General features: G+C 42.9%; 1 protein-coding gene across 1 annotated transcript; it reads right to left on the bottom strand.

Annotated features, from left to right (window-relative positions):
- Positions 1-337: 337 nt before the first annotated feature.
- CYP2U1 (cytochrome P450 family 2 subfamily U member 1) lies at positions 338-15,129 on the bottom strand. Its single transcript, XM_068136888.1, has 5 exons — positions 14,650-15,129; positions 11,032-11,664; positions 5,154-5,315; positions 4,042-4,209; positions 338-3,252 (listed from the first exon to the last, which is right to left on the bottom strand). The coding sequence occupies exons 1-5, from the start codon at positions 15,071-15,073 to the stop codon at positions 3,074-3,076; spliced, it is 1,566 nt and encodes a 521-aa protein (XP_067992989.1). The 5' UTR covers positions 15,074-15,129; the 3' UTR covers positions 338-3,073.
- Positions 15,130-19,033: the final 3,904 nt, after the last annotated feature.

Genomic DNA, 19,033 nt, shown 5'->3' with positions numbered 1-19,033 from the left:
TTCAACAAAACTACACCTTGACTCTACCCACAGTTTTCTTTCTCACCTTATTCCTCCTCCTGGTGGCAACTCAATTTGCCTGACAGCTTCCTCATCTTTACTGTTTCCTTTCCTTTTACTCCTCTAAGTAACTGCTGTAAAAACATACTCTATCATTCGATCAGAACATGCCTGGTGTTGTATTTTCCTAATTTCAATCCATTCTCCCACCTCCTTCACTCTTCATACAAACTACTTTTTAATATCTTCTCACACAAAGCTTTCTTTGTAAGATGGAGGCCACCAAACACCACAAGCTGAGCCGACAAGTGGAACTCATTAAAATGACTATACAAAGTTGCCAAACACTTGGGAATTGACTTTATTCAAAATAAAATCACACTGAAGCAAAGTCTGAAGTCCTTTTTAAGAACATTTTCAGCATTGGGAACTGGCCACCCACTTACACAAACACATTTTTCAGTAAGGCATTTGAGATGCTTCCTCTGCTAATTAAAAAAAAGAGGGGAAGACCACAAACCAAATCTGCTACCACTTTACTTACAGTTTACCAAAGATAGTGACACACTTTTAAACCCCCAGACACTGAATTGCTTTTATGCTATTGTTTAGCTACTTCCATGGCGTCCTGTGAAAGTTTCAGTGCATCTGGAAGGCATGAAAGGCAGGTCTTTATTGGCAACTCTTGCATTCTCTTGCATTCTGGCAGACATTGACATGGTCTCACTGTCACATTGGTACCTTCAGTTTGTCGTGCCATGTGGCATTTCATTGCAGGTATCACCAAAAACTGCACCCCAAAGTACTATTTGTAGAAGGATAACTTCAAAGGACAGTTTTCAAAAGGTGACATTTTAGACTAACGCCAGCAGGCAAAATGAGCACAATTGGGTACAGTTCCACATACTAGGGAATTATGTGAATTGTGTCTTTTTTGGAACCTGTAAAACAACAAACTAAAGTGTTTTTTAAATGTGTCCTCCTCGATTGAGAGGACAGGTACTTTACATACACAATCAGCTGCACACCAACATTATTATGGTGCTTAAAAAGGCATTTCAACATAAAGATAAATATTATCAGCATTTAGGTTCAGCTTTGCAATTAAGCATATTCCATTGTAAGGATTTCCAGGCAAAAATCCCAACTGCACAGAATCTATTTACTTACTGAAAAACAGCAAGTTACAGAAATAAGTGCTTTCTACTCCAACACTGTCAGCCTTTAGTGCACGTTTACTTGCATTGGTACCAAACTCAGCTGTTTGTCGTGCTACGTTTCATACAAAGAAAAAAAAATACCACAAGCATGGGCTGACCTATAGAGACTAACATTAGCCAACATGAGAACTGGAAATTCTCACACAAACAGTTGAGTAACTGACCAACCAAATACCTAATTTGGACATTAAGGCACTCTGTTGTCAGATACAGGTAACAGAAAAACCTTAATTTACATCCAAAATAACTACCTTACCATCTTTGCTAGGCACTACCTGGCTCTTAAAACTTCAAGTCAAACTGTAACATAACCAGAGGTTGAAGGTGAAGAGCTGACTCTTCTTTTACAACATAGATTTATTTTCTGCTATGGAATACCCAATTCCACTTTACAGTCAATTTCACATTCCAGTCTAGTAAACCTGACGTTAGGAGGACTGGGAATATTCTCTAGATCTCCAGTGAGGGGGAAAATCCACAATTCCTTAAAAGAGTTCATATGTACTTATTTTCTGTGATATAAAATTCTGCCAGATCAAAAGGTGTATACAGAGATTTAAGAACAATTATTTAAAGGTTAACTGTTACATGTCCCCCAAAAGATTGCTTCTGATGTTTGAGAGATCTTGCAACTAAAAGGCAAGACTGAATGCCCCCTTCTAAAATACCTAACAGTGGATTGATAGTGGTGTACAGCTTTGCATGTACAAAGGTGCTAATATTGTAGGAACTACAGATCTTTTTACTCCATATGGAAGATAAAATAGAGAAAGCCTTTAACCTCAAACCTCAAGTCTGTCAGATTTCTGACGTTCCATGCCTAAATGTGTAAAAGACATCTGTAATGCCATACTGATGCCATATTTGAGGTGAGGCTCCAGATTCCAAAGCCAGACAGGTTGTGGCAGTGCTGTCCACGAGGACTGTCAATGAAAAACCTGAGTGCAAGCCCCAACTCTGTGATCACACATATAGAGATTTCCCAATCCTGGTCTCATCCAGCCTACAGCCACTGATGTGGGGAAATCAGTGAATGCAAAGTGGCAGCATGGATGTTGTCTGGAATATGTGCTTGGCACTGGAGCACAGACTTCTGTTTCTTGTTAGAGAAGTCTGCTCTCATTTATATTCTGAGATAAAACATTTGCATCCAGTCACTACCACACTCCTTTCAGGTTCAGAATATGATACAGTCAAGGATTCATTTGGTTTCCAAACCTGAGTTTTCAGAGTTGGAATCTACTTGCCTGTAAGTGAGCCCTGACAGTTAGGAATATTTGGATCCAGGGATCAAGATACTGATTCAAGATACACCTATCAGTTACTTGCAAGAAAGATTCCTCCAAGGTTAAAAGAAGTGTTGTTTAGTCATTATTTAAGCTCAGTTATAATGTTTCTTCATACAGAAAATGCTAACAACCTTTCATTAATCCCTTTACTATCAGATGGATGTCCTTCACTCATTTGGTAAATTACATGTTTACATTCTGCTTATACCAAAATAACAATTACTATTTCTTAAGGCATTAACAGATACTTTGGACCATTCTCTCAGTATTACCATTAAAAAAAACCCTGCTACTAAGAGCTTATAGACAAAGGGGTTAAGCCCAGCAAGTTCTAACAGCAAACTGGAAACTTCACTATCAGTTAATTTGTGGAACGCAAGAGCTGACAAAAAAAACAAAAAAAAAAGAGAGATGTTCTCTTTCAAGAGGTATAAATGGATCACTCTCAATGACTATGAAAGCCTGTGCAGTTGGTGTTTTCCTGGAAAGTAACAAAATAAGCTAGAAACAGAGTTGGATTTTTAAAGTGCAGTAGTTCTTTGCTTAATCTTTTCTAATCGTCCATCATTTCTTCAGAGCTATTATATCAAATGGACATGGAGCTAGAGTCAGACCAAATCTTCCCTCCATAGACGGCTTTGAAGCATTTTCAGGGTATAAAAAGGTAAAACTTTGCATTAAACTCACAAAAATCAAGAACAGCTCCATTTTTGCCAACTGCTCTCCCATGCACACACGTTTACCTAGAGAACAGTTAGAAGAGACACGTTATTGGTTTTGTACTGCTGATCCATTTGTTAACACACATTCAGTGCTTGTGCTAGCACAAAGGCTGAACAGCTATCAACTCTCTTTCCCATATTTGAGTCTGAGCCTTGCTCAGCAGTACCATTTCCGACTAACAGCATTTACATTAATTGCAAAAGTATTATCAAAGGGCAGCTCATCATTTCTGCCTGGCAACTGGAGACTTTAGGATCCCCACCCATTCTGCGAGCCACCAACTGCAATAATGGTGGCTGTAGTTGACTCCAGGGCAACTTCTACATCTCATGCCTCCAAAGCCCTACATTCAAACTACCACCAGCCCCCACCTGCAACTGACTACATGTGGGTACCTTACTGTGGCAGGTGCAAACTACCCACTCCCAAGGATAGAGTCCTGACAGACCTTGAGCCAGGCTTGCTGTGGCACCCGTCGGTCTGGGACTTGCCCTTCCAGTTAATTAAGACATTGACCACAGCATATAAATGCAGTATAAATGCAGTTCTGCTATGGAGAGGGGCTTGCTTGCTTGCTGGTGTGTCTGCTGGCTTTGCTTCTCACCCTCTCCACAGAGAAGAAGCTCGGCAGCCTGGAAAATCTCCCTTGGTGACTATATATATTGGGTGTTCAGTGAGAATTTCCACATTTTGGGTCATCTCTTCAAACAGTTGAAATTGTTTTCCACAGTTTTTCCCAACCAACATTTGAACTTGTAATTTTATTGTGTTGCTAATGAATTCACAGTTTTTGCCTTCACAATACTTACCCATTCCAAATGGAATGAAGGTCTCTTTCTTAATGAGCTGGCCATTTTCATCCAGAAATCTTGATGGCAGAAATTCATCTGGTTTCTCCCAAATGTTAGGATCTCTGTGTACTGACCACAAGTTGGGCACAATCACACTGCCCTTGGGAATAGTATATCCCTGCAGCACTTTAAACAAAAGCACAGACAGAGGATATGACAAGTTGCTAGCAGTAAACATGAGAGACATACTATTCAAAAGACAACTAGAAGATGCCACAAAAAATGATACATATGCCTAGCTGTGGGCTGCACGTGTAGCAGGAGCTTAAGGCAAAGGTGATCTCTTGCCAGCCTTCTTGAGTCAGAATCACACAGGCCACAGCAGCTGGAAAAACACCAAGTTATACCAACAGCTCCCTGTGGGGAAAAAGCAGCAGCAGCTGTTTAGAATGCACTTTGCTGCAGGGAAGTGCTGTGACCTAGTTTCCTCCTGCTCCTGTGCTGTCACAGAGCCCCACCACAGTGAAGGTGGAGGTGAGGAAGTGGAACAGGGTTTGAACTCGTCACAAAAGGGTTTTGAAGTGACTTGTCTCATTTCAGCTTGCTGTACCTCATTGTCCTGCAAGCCCAAAACATTTTAAAAAGCAGAACAATTCAGAATGGGTTTGAAAGCCAAGTATTGCTGCCTCCCACTCACTTTAGCCAGTGTTCACCTGTGTTTATGATAAAAGAGCCAAACAGTATGACTTGGGAAAGAATACTCGTTAACATCTTCCACAGAGGCAGAGCTCAATGGTATAAACATTTCAAGCTTCAGCAAACCAACTGCTCCAAATTGATGTCTTCAGATCCACGTCAGATGGCCAAAACAAACTCTGCTGCTTCAGGTACAAAGGTGAAGTCTCAGCTGCCAGCTACCACTAGGCACATCAGTCAACATAAGCTGACCCCAGAAAAGAAATTGCTCTAAATTAGAAAACTTCTGGCTGCTAGGTCAGACATCAGCATCTCCAGCCCACCTACTCTATAAACTTGAGTTACATGTCTAATAAACGAGGTCTTTAAAAATTCTCACCAGATCTTCATCCACAAAAGAAATGTTGTTCTAACAAGTCTCTGCAAATGCTTACCAGCGGTTTCTGAGGCCATTCGAGGGATAGAAAGGGGAACAACTGCTGTCATCCTTTGCACTTCCATAATGGTTGCCTCCGTGAAGGGCATTTGAGCCTTGTAGGTAAGAGAGGGAACTTTGTCACGTCCCAGAACTGCTTCAATTTCTGCTTGAACCTTCTCTATTCAAAGGGAATAAGAAAAACAGAAAAAGAGGCACAGTATGTGAGAAGACATCATCTTACTTTCACTTGCCAACACTTCATTGTTTACCTAGATTTGACAAAAATTACTACATATAACCATGCCAAGATAAGCCTTAAGAATAAAACAACCAAGTGCAATCTTGACAACTGTCAAGAATAAAGTTACTGAGATGACAGACATTGCTAGCACTTGTGTACTGGAAAAGTGCAGGAAGAGTTCTGTTCCAGTTCCAAATGTATTCATAATCCCAGTTTAGAGGTTTAACTACACAGTGATGTGAATGGTGAAAACAAGCTTCTGGCCTGCATTAAAAAAATTAAGAAAAAGAGACTACAGGCTGTGTGTGTCCCATGTGGCCTCTGTCCCTGGAAATATCCAGTTCTCAGAACTGGGAAAGGTGGTGAAGTGTTCAGAAAGCCTGCCATGCAGTTGCTTCAGATACTTCATTCTGGAACAAAAATTCTTGTGCTGTTATCTCAAGTGTTGAAGCCATTTATTTTGCTGCTTCCTACTTTCTATTCTCAGAAACCAAAACTCAGCTAGTTCCCAGTTCCTTCCCCAACAAAGAACTTCTGCAAAGGAAAACCAAAAACTAATGAGCTTCTCTCTCCTCAAATTCATGTGAGGCACAAAGCATCAAAATATTTCTTTGCTCCTTCCATGTCACTAAAGGCTCAGCATACAATTAATGCTCTTTGTGGAAGTTTCCACGATGCAAGATTTGCTTTACCCACATAGAGAATGACACACCTTTTCTTTCACCTAACTTGGAATCAGGCTGCACAAAAAGACAATCTTGAAAGACACAACTTAAAAAATGAATCATTAATGAAAAAAGTCAGTTTTTAGCCTCGATACCCTGAATACAGTGTGGTTGTCCTGCTTGCCTTTTTCCAAGACTCAGAATCCAGGCTGCTCATATTCCAAGTTTCTTTTTTCTTTTCTCTTCTTAGTACTGATTCAAGAGTAAATAAAAGCTCAATGCAAAAAAGTTTCTGTTTTCAGAGGAGCATTTGGAAATACCACGATATGTGTTCAACAAACATTTGCTGCCGCCTACTGGGTTAGCCAGGAAAACAAGTTCTTACATGAGGAACACAGAGTGCAAAAATACCTCAGTAACAACAGATTTGGTGTGGCTCTTGTTTGCCTCCTCTGTGGGATTTTGCTGCTTTTTAAATGACCTGTTATAGCCCTGTATTCAGAGATGCACAGCCACAGTAATTTACATTAGTAAAGTTTTCAACATTAAAAATAATAATAAAGAATGGAGACTGTCTCATGCCAAGCATCACACCAGCTTTATATCCTGAATAACATTTCTTCAAAGTTTGTACTGACATGTGGAGCTACAGAGAAAGCCATCAATCACATCACCAATTGCAAAAATATAGACTTCAAGAGCTCTCTGCTACAACATGGTATTCAAACAGCTTCAGTGCATTTCATGCATTTAAAAATCCCACAGATCTTGAGAAATTAAGGACTAAAACCAAGTGAGGGAACAGACCACACCAAACACACGCCATTGCTTCCCTATATGCACCCTCACACACAGTCATGCACTCTCACACTCCTGTCCCCTGTGAAAAGCAAAATTGTCTTCCATGAACAAATAGATTCTTTCTGATTTTTCCCCTGGTAGCATTTCATGTGCCTTTCCATGTCTGTAATATTTGCTGCTGCTAAAATTCATGCAGTTCAAGTACTTCCTGGATAAAAAGAGGCCCACATATGACTCTCAGGCAATCAGGACACATAAGGAATGGGATACTAGAAGGAAGAGAATGACCCTCCACAACTAAGTGATACACTCTGGGACTGGGCTGAAGTGCATGTACACTAATGCATGAAGCATGGGCAACAAACAAGAGGAGCTGGAAGCCTTGCTGCAGCAGGAAAGTTATGATGTAGTTGCCATCACAGAGACGTGGTGGGACGACTCACATGATTGGAGTGCTGCAGTTGATGGCTACAGACTCTTCAGGAGAGACAGGCAAGGAAGAAGGGGTGGAGGGGTGGCCCTGTACATCAGGGAGGCACTAGATGCCATTGAGACGGAGATTAGGGACGATCGGGTTGAGTGCCTCTGGGTAAGAATTAGAGGGAAGGCCAACAGGGCTGACATCCTGGTTGGAGCCTGTTATAGACCACCCAACCAGGAGGAGGATGTTGATGAGTCATTCTATAGGCAGCTTAAGGCTGTCTCAAGATCGCCTGACCTTGTTCTCATGGGTGACTTCAACTTGCCTGATATCTGCTGGGATCTTAACATAGCAGAGAAGTGGCAATCTAGGAGGTTCTTAGAATGCATGGAGGACAGCTTCTTATCCCAGGTGCTCCGAGAGCCTACCAGGGGCAAGGCTATGCTTGACCTCCTCTTCACCAATAGGGAAGGGTTGGTGGGTGATGTGGTGGTTGGAGGGTGCTTAGGGGCCAGTGACCACGAGATAATTGAATTCTCATTATTTGGTCAAGCCAAGAGGGGCGGCAAGAAGACCTCCACTCTGGATTTCCGGAGGGCGGACTTCAGGCTACTCAAGGAACTAATTCAGAGGGTTCCTTGGGATAAAGCCCTTAAAAACAAAGGGGTCCAGGAGAGCTGGTCCTACTTCAAGGAAGAACTGTTGAAGGCTCAGGGACAGGCTGTGCCAGTGTGCCAGAAGATGAGCTGCCAGGGCAGACGGCCAGCCTGGATGGTTCATGAACTTTTAATGGAACTAAGGGAAAAAAAGAGGGTGTATCACCTTTGGAAGAGAGGGGAGGCAACCCGTGAAAAATTTAAGGATGTTGCTAGGTCTTGCAGGAAGAAAATTAGGGTGGCAAAAGCGCATTTGGAGCTTAGTCTGGCCTCTGCTGTGAAGGACAACAAAAAGTCCTTCTATAAATACATTAATAGCAAGAGGAAGGGCAGAGACAACCTCCACTCCTTGGTGGACACGGAGGGGAACGTTGTGATAAGGGATGAGGAAAAGGCAGAGATACTTAACACCTTCTTTGCCTCAATTTTTACTAGCAGGACAGAATGTCTTCCAGACAGCTGGCCTCCAGAGCTGGCAGAAGGAGCCAGGGAGCAGCATAGTTTTCCACTGTTCCAAAATGGGGTAGTAGGTGATCTGCTCAGCCACCTGGATCCCCACAAGTCCATGGGAGCAGATGGGATCCATCCTAGGGTGTTGAGGGAGCTGTCAGAGGAGCTGGCCAAGCCGCTCTCCATCGTTTTTCAGCAGTCCTGGCTCACTGGAGATGTCCCAGAGGACTGGAAGCTGGCCAACGTGGTGCCCATCCACAAGAAGGGCCGGTTAGATGAGCCAGGGAATTATAGGCCTGTCAGCCTGACCTCAGTGCCAGGCAAGATCATGGAACAGGTCATCCTGAGTACATTAACACAGCACTTAGAGGATGGCCAAGGGATCAGGCCCAGCCAACATGGATTTAGGAAGGGCAGGTCCTGCCTGACCAACCTGATCTCCTTCTATGATCAGGTGATCCGCCTGGTGGATGTGGGGAAGCCTGTGGATGTAGTTTACCTGGACCTCAGCAAGGCCTTTGACACCGTCCCCCATAGCAAACTCCTGGCCAAGCTGTCAGCCTATGGCTTGGACAGCAGCACTCTGAGCTGGGTTAGGAACTGGCTGGATGGCCGAACCCAGAGAGTGGTGGTGAATGGTGCCACATCCAGCTGGCGGCCAGTCACTAGTGGAGTCCCCCAGGGATCAGTGCTGGGCCCCATCCTCTTTAACATCTTTATTGATGATCTGGATGAGGGCATTGAGTCGATCATCAGTAAATTTGCTGATGACACCAAGCTGGGGACAGGAGTTGATCTGCTAGAGGGTAGAGAGGCTCTGCAGAGAGACCTCGACAGGCTGGACAGATGGGCAGAGTCCAACGGCATGAGATTTAATGCATCCAAGTGCCGGGTTCTGCACATTGGCCACAACAACCCCATGCAGTGCTACAGGCTGGGGTCAGAGTGGCTGGAGAGCAGCCAGGCAGAGAGGGACCTGGGGGTGCTGGTTGATGGTAGGCTGAACATGAGCCTGCAGTGTGCCCAGGCAGCCAAGAGGGCCAATGGCATCCTGGCCTGCATTAAGAACAGTGTGGCCAGCAGGAGCAGGGAGGTCATTCTGCCCCTGTACACTGCACTGGTTAGGCCACACCTCGAGTACTGTGTCCAGTTCTGGGCCCCTCAGTTTAGGAAGGATGTTGACTTGCTGGAACGAGTCCAGAGAAGGGCAACAAAGTTGGTGAGGGGCTTGGAACACAAGCCCTATGAGGAGAGGCTGAGGGAGCTGGGGCTGCTTAGCCTGGAGAGGAGGAGACTCAGGGGTGACCTTATTGCTCTCTACAACTACCTGAAGGGGGGTTGTAAACAGGCAGAGGTTGGTCTCTTCTCCCAGGCAGCCAGCACCAGAACAAGAGGACACAGTCTGAGGCTGCGCCAGGGGAAGTTCAGGCTGGAGGTCAGGAGGAAGTTTTACACAGAGAGAGTGATTGCCCATTGGAATGGACTGCCCGGGGAGGTGGTGGAGTCGCCGTCATTGGAGGTGTTCATGAGGAGACTTGACTTGACTTGGTTACATGGGTTAGTTGATTAGGTGGTGTTGGGTGATAGGTTGGACGTGATGATCTTGAAGGTCTCTTCCAACCTGGTTTATTCTATTCTATTCTACTTAGCTTATTTATATTATTTGACTACAGCCATGGCAAAGGCAAATCAGAGAGCAACAAGAGAACTGTTGGAAGTCAGCAGAAGAGAGAAAAATAAGTAGCAGATATGTATGGTACAATGCAGTAGGGAAGAGTTAATAAAATCCCAAACACAAAAATCTTATGCATCTCAAAATGTATCTGATTTATCTAACTTGCATATCAAGTCAAGCAGTGGCAACACACAACCATTACAAATAGAAGAATAAGTCTATGCAATAGAATTTTACTTTGTCCTTGGTGGACTCTCTCTCCTGTTTACCGAACTGATGCCCTAATTTGCAATCTTTGCTCAGCAGTTTGGTTATTCTGTGCAACAAACTATGATCTTGACCTATTTAAAGAAATTATTGAAGACAGGTGTGTTCTGTAAACAACTATCTGTTTGCTTACTTGCAAAGCAGCTGTGGCACGTGAACATCTCGTAATCTCAAATACCTGACAAACAATATTCCAGGACTGATGGGGAGAGGGCCTTGCAGCGATGCTGACCAGCTGATGTCATGGATTTGTGTAAGTCCTATTTGCTTAAGCCATCTCAAATTTGATCTTCTACAGCGGGTGGTGTTTTACTTTCCCAGACTCAAAAACCTCCCTGCTCAGGAAGGCATAAAAGCAGACCCTACCCTTACATATTTCACATCCCTTGTACCACTACTACAGGCCTGAAATGCCACAATTGACCTTTTATGGTCAGGTTCCCTGGAACTGCTCAGGAAAGATAAAAGTTGTCCCCGAACAGAAGAAATGCATAGACTAAAAGGCCATTCAGATACTTAATACACAGCACCAAACTAGAGATCATCACAGCAGAGCAGGATAGAGAATGTCCTGTTAGATATCAACCTTTCAAGTTGCACATACTCTCGTACTGTTTGCACCCCAAAAGACTTCTCTACCATCACTGCTTCTGTTTTCGAACATTCATCTAGAGCTTTACAGTCTGGAATAAAACGCCTGCAATAAAACCAGTCTTACCTTGTACTTCTGGGTAGAGAGACATGTAGAGCAGACACCACAGTAAGGTGTTGGAAGTAGTGTCTGTGCCTGCGATGAAGAGGTCACCAATGATGAAAAACAGGTAGTCTTCATTAAAACTGCTCTCTTTGTTTTTCTTTTCCTCTTCTGCATGGATGAAGTACATATCAATGAAGTCCCTGGGATGTGCTGCATCCAGTGTATCCCTGTGCTGTGCAATGATTTTCTTTAGGAAAGCTGTAATATCTAATTCTGTTTTCCTAAGCTCCCAGAAAGGTCCAAAGGGAAGGTAGTACAACCAAGGGCAGATATTGACCAGCATCATGTAGCTGTTCACGCTCAGCTCCAGTGCACGGGCCATGTTCTTCAGCATCGTCTTGAACTCATCATCTTCATAGTTAAACCTCTTGCCAAAGGCCATGGAGCAGATGACATTGGACACTGCGTTGCGAATGATGGGAAAGGGATTAAATGAATTATTTCCATGCTTCAGCATTTCCTCTTTTATAAACTTCAGCTCCTCGATGATTTTAGGCTCTAAGCTGTGTCTTCCTACTCCAAAATGACGCAGTGTTGAGAGAGAGAACTTCCTCTGTTGCTTCCAGATAGGGCCATAAGGTGCAAAAATGACACCTGGAGGAGAAAGAGTTTGAAACCAAAATGCTGTATTGTCAAGAAGAAATTGTTAGACAGGGCCTGCAACTCAAGAGCGAGAAAAGAAGGAAATGATACATGGCAAACATATCCCAAGCACTGAGCTAGGAGCTACAGGAAGAACAATAAGGTTCTTTTTAACAGATATGGAATAGGAGGAACAGGACTTCCCAATCAAGCGAAATTACTCTAATAGATACACTCACAGTTCTCTAAGTCTTTGCAATACACTAACAGATGCAGAAAGCATACTGCAAGTGCTTTATAATAAATGGTAACAGTTCTGCAGGAACTCTTACTCTGGGACAAGTCAGCCTTTTCTCCTCAAAGTCCTGAGACACAAATTCCTTCACCAAGGCAGAACAGAATATATTAAAATACAAACTGGTTTGCAGGGCTTTTTCCCCCCTTCATGTTGCACAAACTTCAGTATCATTTGTGCATCTACCTATTCCTGCTACAAACAAGGTTTTTCTTTAGCTAATACTCAAAACACAGGATACACATGCTGCAAACAAACTGGTAAGGTGAGGATAGATTCAGAGACACTTGGCAAAAGCCTACCTGATTTGTATCTCAAGAGTTTTGATGCCTCCAGGCACGTGTTCTGCATGACTGTGTTATAATGAAACACCACTGAAATTAAATCCTTTTGTTTCAACTATAAAGACTGCTTGCTTACAAACAGAAACACCTCTGTATTTGAATTAACAGACCACACACCAAAGGTACCACAGGACAACAAAATACACAACCTGCTATTTCTGAGGTTTAATATTTTCATGGTTAACCTAAGGAAAGTTAAAGTCATCAAAACACAGAGTAGTTCTGCTTTCATTCCTCCAGTAAAATGACACTGCATCTGGGTTCTTTTCTGGAAATAAAAAGGTACTTTATAAAAGTAACAGCAATTCTTCTGCCAAGTGCAAAGCTTAACGTTAAATTTAACAGGAAGAGAAACGGCCACAAGAAACTAGAATAGCAAGATGGACCATTAGAATAGAAAGATGGACCATCCTTATCATTACCTACATTTTTATTACAACTTACTGTTCATAGCCCCTATTTCAAAAAGAAAAATAAATAATAGATCTATAGCTAGAAACAGGAATCTCTAGATGTGTAAATGAGGTAGCTGCAGCACTCAGAAGGGTCTGCAATCCCATGTGTAACATAGCTGGGAAGATTTCTAGACAGATTTTCTGATTACATTATTTACCCATAGCAGTAACAAACCCATGACCTAGTTCCAAAGGCCCTGAACAAAATAAGCAGAACATCATAAAGAGTCAGAACAATCTAAGAATCAGCTGAACTTCATCTTCTCTGCACGAAGACATTCCTTAGGAAATTTATTCAAATGTCTGCTCCTTGACACTTTAAACACAGAACCAAAACTTACTCAGAATCCCTTTCTCAAGTAATGTTTGCTGGTAGCACTAGTGTCCTCAAATAGGGCAGGTGAAAGAACAGGGTTATTTAGAGCTGAACTTGGTCAAGCTCACGTAAGCAACACAACAGCTTGGTTAAGTTTTATGGACAACTAGGCAACCCTCATGTAAGAGTCTTGGGGCCTGAAGGCAGATATGGTGACCTTTCAGATAAAAAAAAAACACCTAAATGTGAAGCAATGTCACATCCCTATTGCAAAGAACAAGAAACACAGAATTCACTGCATTCAAGGAAACGGCAATTCACCATAAGCCTGAACACCTGTTACAGCACCACTAATTTAATGTTTAATTACTCTTTCCCTTTTCTCCCACAGTCCTTGCTAAATGATAAATGTACTGATCTAAAAATATTCATGCACTGTAACAACAAACACACACCAGTAAGATCTGTCTCAGACCAGTATCATTACACCAGCATCATTAATATTTTCCCTTTTTTTAATCCTTTAAACCAATTACAGCAATGGTATCCAATTGTTTTCTAACACAGTGTCTAGGTCCCTTACTTCTTATCTTTACTGGGGTAATTCTGACACAGTAGAAAAAATGAGGAAAAATGTTTCAGGCACTTAAGTAATAGATTTCTCTGGCTTCAGGAAAACAGAAAGACAAACAAGTTTCACAACAATTAGCACACTACAAGTCTGCTGGGCTAATGTTCCTAAACCTGCGATGGACTTAAAAGCTAAACATGAAGAAATTCTGTCAAGAGGCCATCACGTGTTTGACCTCTCTGTGACCTTTTTTTGTGAACGCTAATGAACTCTGCTTTGACCTACTAAAAGAAGAGAGAAAATATGCTCAGCAGGTTTTCATGATTCAGCATCGGACTTAGCAGTTAGATAATGGCTGGGGCTTGATGATCTTAAACTCTATGATTTTGGGAAGCTGAGTAATACACCTGCAAACATCTCAGCAACAGTAACCCTCCTGCAGGCAGCAGAGGCTGGGCAGCTATGGGCCATCACAGAAGACTGCTCCCAGCCATCATTACTTTGGAAAGAACTGAGGAGGCAGGCAATTACTCCATGCTGTTGCCAGTGTTCCAATTTTCTTGTCCTAATATAACTAAAACTAGAAAGGCCATGGGTTCCTGAAGTCCCTGCACAAACACCACTCCTTTTCCTGTAAAATAAAAAAAGATAAAGGGATCAGGCATTTCGGTCATCATGAGGTCATCTGTCATGTGCATCTCAGCCCTGTGGAGTTCACAGGGATGCTACATATTCACCTAAAGGTAGGACGAGTATCTCCCCGTATGCATTCTGTCACCAGCAGCTCAAAGGACGAGCACGATCAGCAAAAAGCAAGCAGATGGTTCAAGTCTGCAACTCACAACAGTCATTTAAACGTTCCAGCAAAGCTGCCACAAAACCGAACGGCTCCTGCTGGATGCTTTTCCTCTCCCTAGCAACTCATGCAGACGGTGTCAGCTCGCCCAAGCCGGACCCACCGCGACGGCGGCTCCCACCTGCCGGGCCCCTCAGCAGCCGCCCCCGGGGGTCCTTACCCTTCTTGTGAGTGATCATGACGACAATGGGGACGGAGGGCCGGTCGCTGAACACCTCTGCCTTTTGTACCAGCGCCTCCCGCACCGCCTCGAAGGTGTTGAGGACGATGACGGGCCAGCTGCCCACGAAGAGCCGGAAAACGCTGCCGTACATCTTGGTGAGGCCGGTGAGGAAGACGTGCGGGGAGAAGGCGGGGGAGCCCCGCTCGCCGTCCGGTACCTCCACCGCCCATCTCCTTAGCAGCGGCGGCGGCAGCAGGGCGAAGCCAAAGTTACCCACCAGCGGCCAGGGCGCCGGGCCCGGCGGCAGCCCCGACAGCGCCCGCGGCCGCCGCAGCAGCCAGTAGCAGCCCAGCCAGCACAAGGCCACTAGCAGCAGCTCGGTGGCCGTAGGGGCCCTCAGCAGCCAAGGCAATTCAACCATCCCTTCAGGCAGCCTGCGCTGGCGCCTCGCCGCTGAGCCCCGGCTCTCCTCCTCCTCTCCCCGCCCCGTCCTCGCCCCCAACCCGGCGCGTAGCAGCTTAAAATGGCGGGGGCGGGCGGGAGGCGAGGCCTGCTTGGCGCCCTGACCCTGTCCCCGCCGCAGTGTGGGCGGGTAGCGGTCCGCCCCGCGGCCGGGCTCCGCCGGCAGGCTGCAGATAACGGGGAAGGCAGAGAGAAGGGAGCTCGGAAGGTTTTCATCCGCCAGCGCCAGCAGCACAGCACTCAACACCCCAAAACAATGCAAGACTGGGTCTGCAGGGACGCAGTGAATGAAGGGGCTGTTCTTTGGTGCTGGTTTTATTTTTGTGTTTTGTTTGGAGGTTTTGATTTAATGTATTGGGGGGAAGGGGTGTTTCATTTGTGTTTTGTGGAGGTGGATATTGTTTTGCTGGGGGGGGGGAATTTGTTGGTCTTAAGGGGGGTTCCAAAATTCTCTTGACCAGATCTGGACAGTGGGAAAAAAAATTACTTCCTGTCCCAGGTCTGGTTGTAGTGGGGTTTAGACAGAAAGCAGAGGGAGGGTCCTTCTTTCTCTTCCCAAATTTTGTCTTCAATTACTAACCTGTGATACCATCCCAGCTTTAGGCTAAGTAGCTGCTTGGCAGATGCAGGACTGCACAGGGGCTCCTCAGAGCTGGACCTGAATGTCACTGGGAAGACAGCTTAGTTGTTCTTCCTCATTAAAAAATAAGCAACTCGTTTCCAGGGTAACTTTCTCCTCCTCATGAAATACACTTTGCTGCACCTTCGACTTAATCAACATCTCAAATGTTTAGGAATTGAATAGTGAAAAATGCTCCTGCATGGTCTTTCAAACCATTTACTGTGAAGTGTTTGAGTAAGGACTCTTGATACTCCTTTAGTAAAAAGGAGAAAGACTGTTGGCATAACGCAAGAACAGCATCTTTAATGTATGCTCCAGAAGTTAAAAATGCAAACAACAAGGCGTGCTTACCTTTTTAAAAAGAATGTTTGTTTTTCTTTTAACAAATAGTTGAACATTCAAGTAAAGGTAGTGACAAATGCCTCTTGCAAGAGTGGCTGTAATACATTAAAAAAGTTTTATTGCAATTATACAGACGTTACAGACATTTTAGAAATACATGAAGCTTCAAATGGTCAAGATCAGTTTTCTTCTATGCAATTAAGGCAACTGGATGCAATGGCTCTCTAATATAAATAGCAAATAGGTATTTACTAGCCATGGATTAAAGTAGAAAAAACCCAAGATCACAGATTTAAATTGGTAAAACAGAATGCAGCTTCATTTTATCTGTATTTGGTAGAAATCTGGTAGCGAATTACAATGTACCAAATAAAATGTATCTATTAGAAAAATACAGAAAAAAGCATCTGAAAGCTTGTCTGGACCAGAGATATTTCAAATTGGAATCTCAAGGAAAGTTTAAATTCTGCAGTCTCAAAAACAGCTGAAACGTTACTGGGTTTGTGTATCCTCTTTATGGAACAGTAATCTAGTCTCACTTCCTCAGTGTAGTTGAGAAGCAGCAGTAGATAAAACCGAATTCTCTCACCACATCCCTATGCAATTGAAAGATCGCCTTCAGGAGCACATGGCCAACACTAGGTTGCCAAGAGATCATTCATTAATTCTATGAAAGTAGTTTTATTTTGCTTAAAACTGATGTGAAATTTAAACTTTGCACAACATGTTAAATGGATGCTTCTACTCAAAAACACTAACATTTTTTCCAACATTAGTTTTTCCAATTAGAACCAAATATCTTACTTTTAAAGCATAAAATTAAGAGCAAAATATAACCAAGTACTTCACTAATATTTTGTATAACCCAAAATAACTACATAAACAAGATTTAACACTATGATGCTTTCCTTGGAAATCATCCCTCCTCAGTCCTACTATTGGTGTAACAAACCTCATCCCCATTTAATTCTGCACGTAAGGAAAATCCACTCCTCAACCTCTTTTGCCAAAAATTGAGTAATCCAAGCATTTGAGGACTCTCAATCGAAAAAAAATTCTCCATGAAACAAAAAACCCTCCCAGAGCAAAGATGCATTACAACATGTGTTTTTTAAAAACTACTAGTTCAAATGAACTCGTTTTTCTTTAAAGATAACCAGGTTACAGAGTTAAGGCCCAAGCAGAAACATTGGAAGTTTAACTAACAATGAACTCTCAAAAGCAATGTAATATTCCTGTCTGAAACTTTCTCCCAACCTTTGAATCCTATAAACACAACTGTTCACCAGTTATATCATTAAGTTGGCACTCATTGTCTTGAGGTATGGGCTGTGGTTTTACGTTTTGCTTAAGCTTCCAGGCAGCCTTTTTGTTTTTATTTCCAACCTAAGTTATACTGTGGCACTGTGATTTCCACAGGGACTTTGTTTTACAACAACATTCTCCTTCTCCAAAGAATATTGAAAATATTTGAAAGTTCTGAGTTGGGCTAGTGCAGTGACAATCAGTCATGCTTCTGTAACACATCAGCAGATAAGGCTAAAAACTTGCTCTCAGTCAAGTGCATGTCACAAGCTTGCAAAGGTTTTGGGTTTGCAGGGCATTTAAACGTGCAGCTATTTATCTCTGTTTCTATTTCTGTCAATATTGTATTTGGGTTTGGTCAATTAAAAGACAACCTGTTTTCTCTGAAGCATCTAGCAGTTAAAAGACAGGAAAGTTGTGTTTCAACATGGCTTAAACTCTTATGGATGACTCTGTTCTATTTTTGGATTTTCCAACTATTCTACTATTAAGGTCAGCACTGAGACCAGCAGCAAGACAATACAGACTGCTGTTACTAGACTACCCACCTTTACCCAACCAGAAACCCAGCCAACCCTGTTTTTATGACGATGGATTTGCTTCTGCTTTAAGTTACTCTAGACGTAGAATACTCTGCACAGATGCAGAAGTTCAGTAAAATAGATCTTAGAGAAGCTATTTATTAAGTACTAGGTCCAAGTGATTGAAGACAACTTATTTCAGTACATGAAAGGTAGCAGCTTTGTGACCAAAACTTCTGGGTGTAACTACTTTAGAGCAGGGGAAGTGTGCCACAGTATTCCAGACTACACCTTTGCGCATGCCCTCTGTTCACTCACCAGTGCACCTGGATACAGCACCCACCCTGCATGTTCACTTGTCCACATCAGGAGCATCATATTTATTCTGGAGTTGACTATAGCAGGATTTATAGGCAGATGATTTTACAACTGCAAGTTGAAAGTAAGGGCCTTTAACAAGAACTAAAAATGCTTCTCAATGATTTGGAAGTGTGCTGTCCTTCATTGTTCACAACAAAATCATAACCAAAGTGGAGGGCAAGGCAACAGGAAGGATAAAATGTTTTTTCCATCTTAAAAGGAAGGGGTTTGTGAAACTTTAAAACAAAGCTAGAAAATTACTTCACTGTTTCACAATCTAAACAATCCTAGTTTAAGGCTCTTTCACATGTTTTTATGATGTTCTTGGAATTGCCCTGAGAAGTCTGTCAAGTTTCACTTCTGTTCTTTTGTCATGGGTATGCGGTCACATTCTTTCACAAGTTAGTTCATCTGAAATTTCATCAGAAGATGGAACTCCATTGCATAATCAATGTGCTCCTAATGCAGTTTTGTCCATTTCACATTCCCTCTCTGCCTCCAAGGCTTTATCAATGATGACAAAGATTTTTTTAATTAACTTAGCTGATGCCTTAAATGCTACCTAATACAATTCTTACATTTTAGATCAAGTTTCAGAAGATTAAGTCTCCTAAGCATGTATGAAAACTTAATGTTGGACTGGTAGGCTAGACCATACACATTCCTAACATTTTCCTGCATTAAAAATACTTACTGTGATATTTTGCAGGTTTTACATAGAACAGAAGGGTCATGTTTATGTAAAAGGCATCTGGAACAGGCTTAAAAA

The sequence above is a fragment of the Melanerpes formicivorus genome, unplaced genomic scaffold (assembly GCF_026170545.1).
Source record: "Melanerpes formicivorus ecotype bairdi unplaced genomic scaffold, bMelFor1.0.p_v2 SCAF_4, whole genome shotgun sequence".
Lineage (NCBI taxonomy): Eukaryota > Metazoa > Chordata > Aves > Piciformes > Picidae > Melanerpes > Melanerpes formicivorus.
This window is presented reverse-complemented; position numbering and strand designations above follow the sequence as displayed.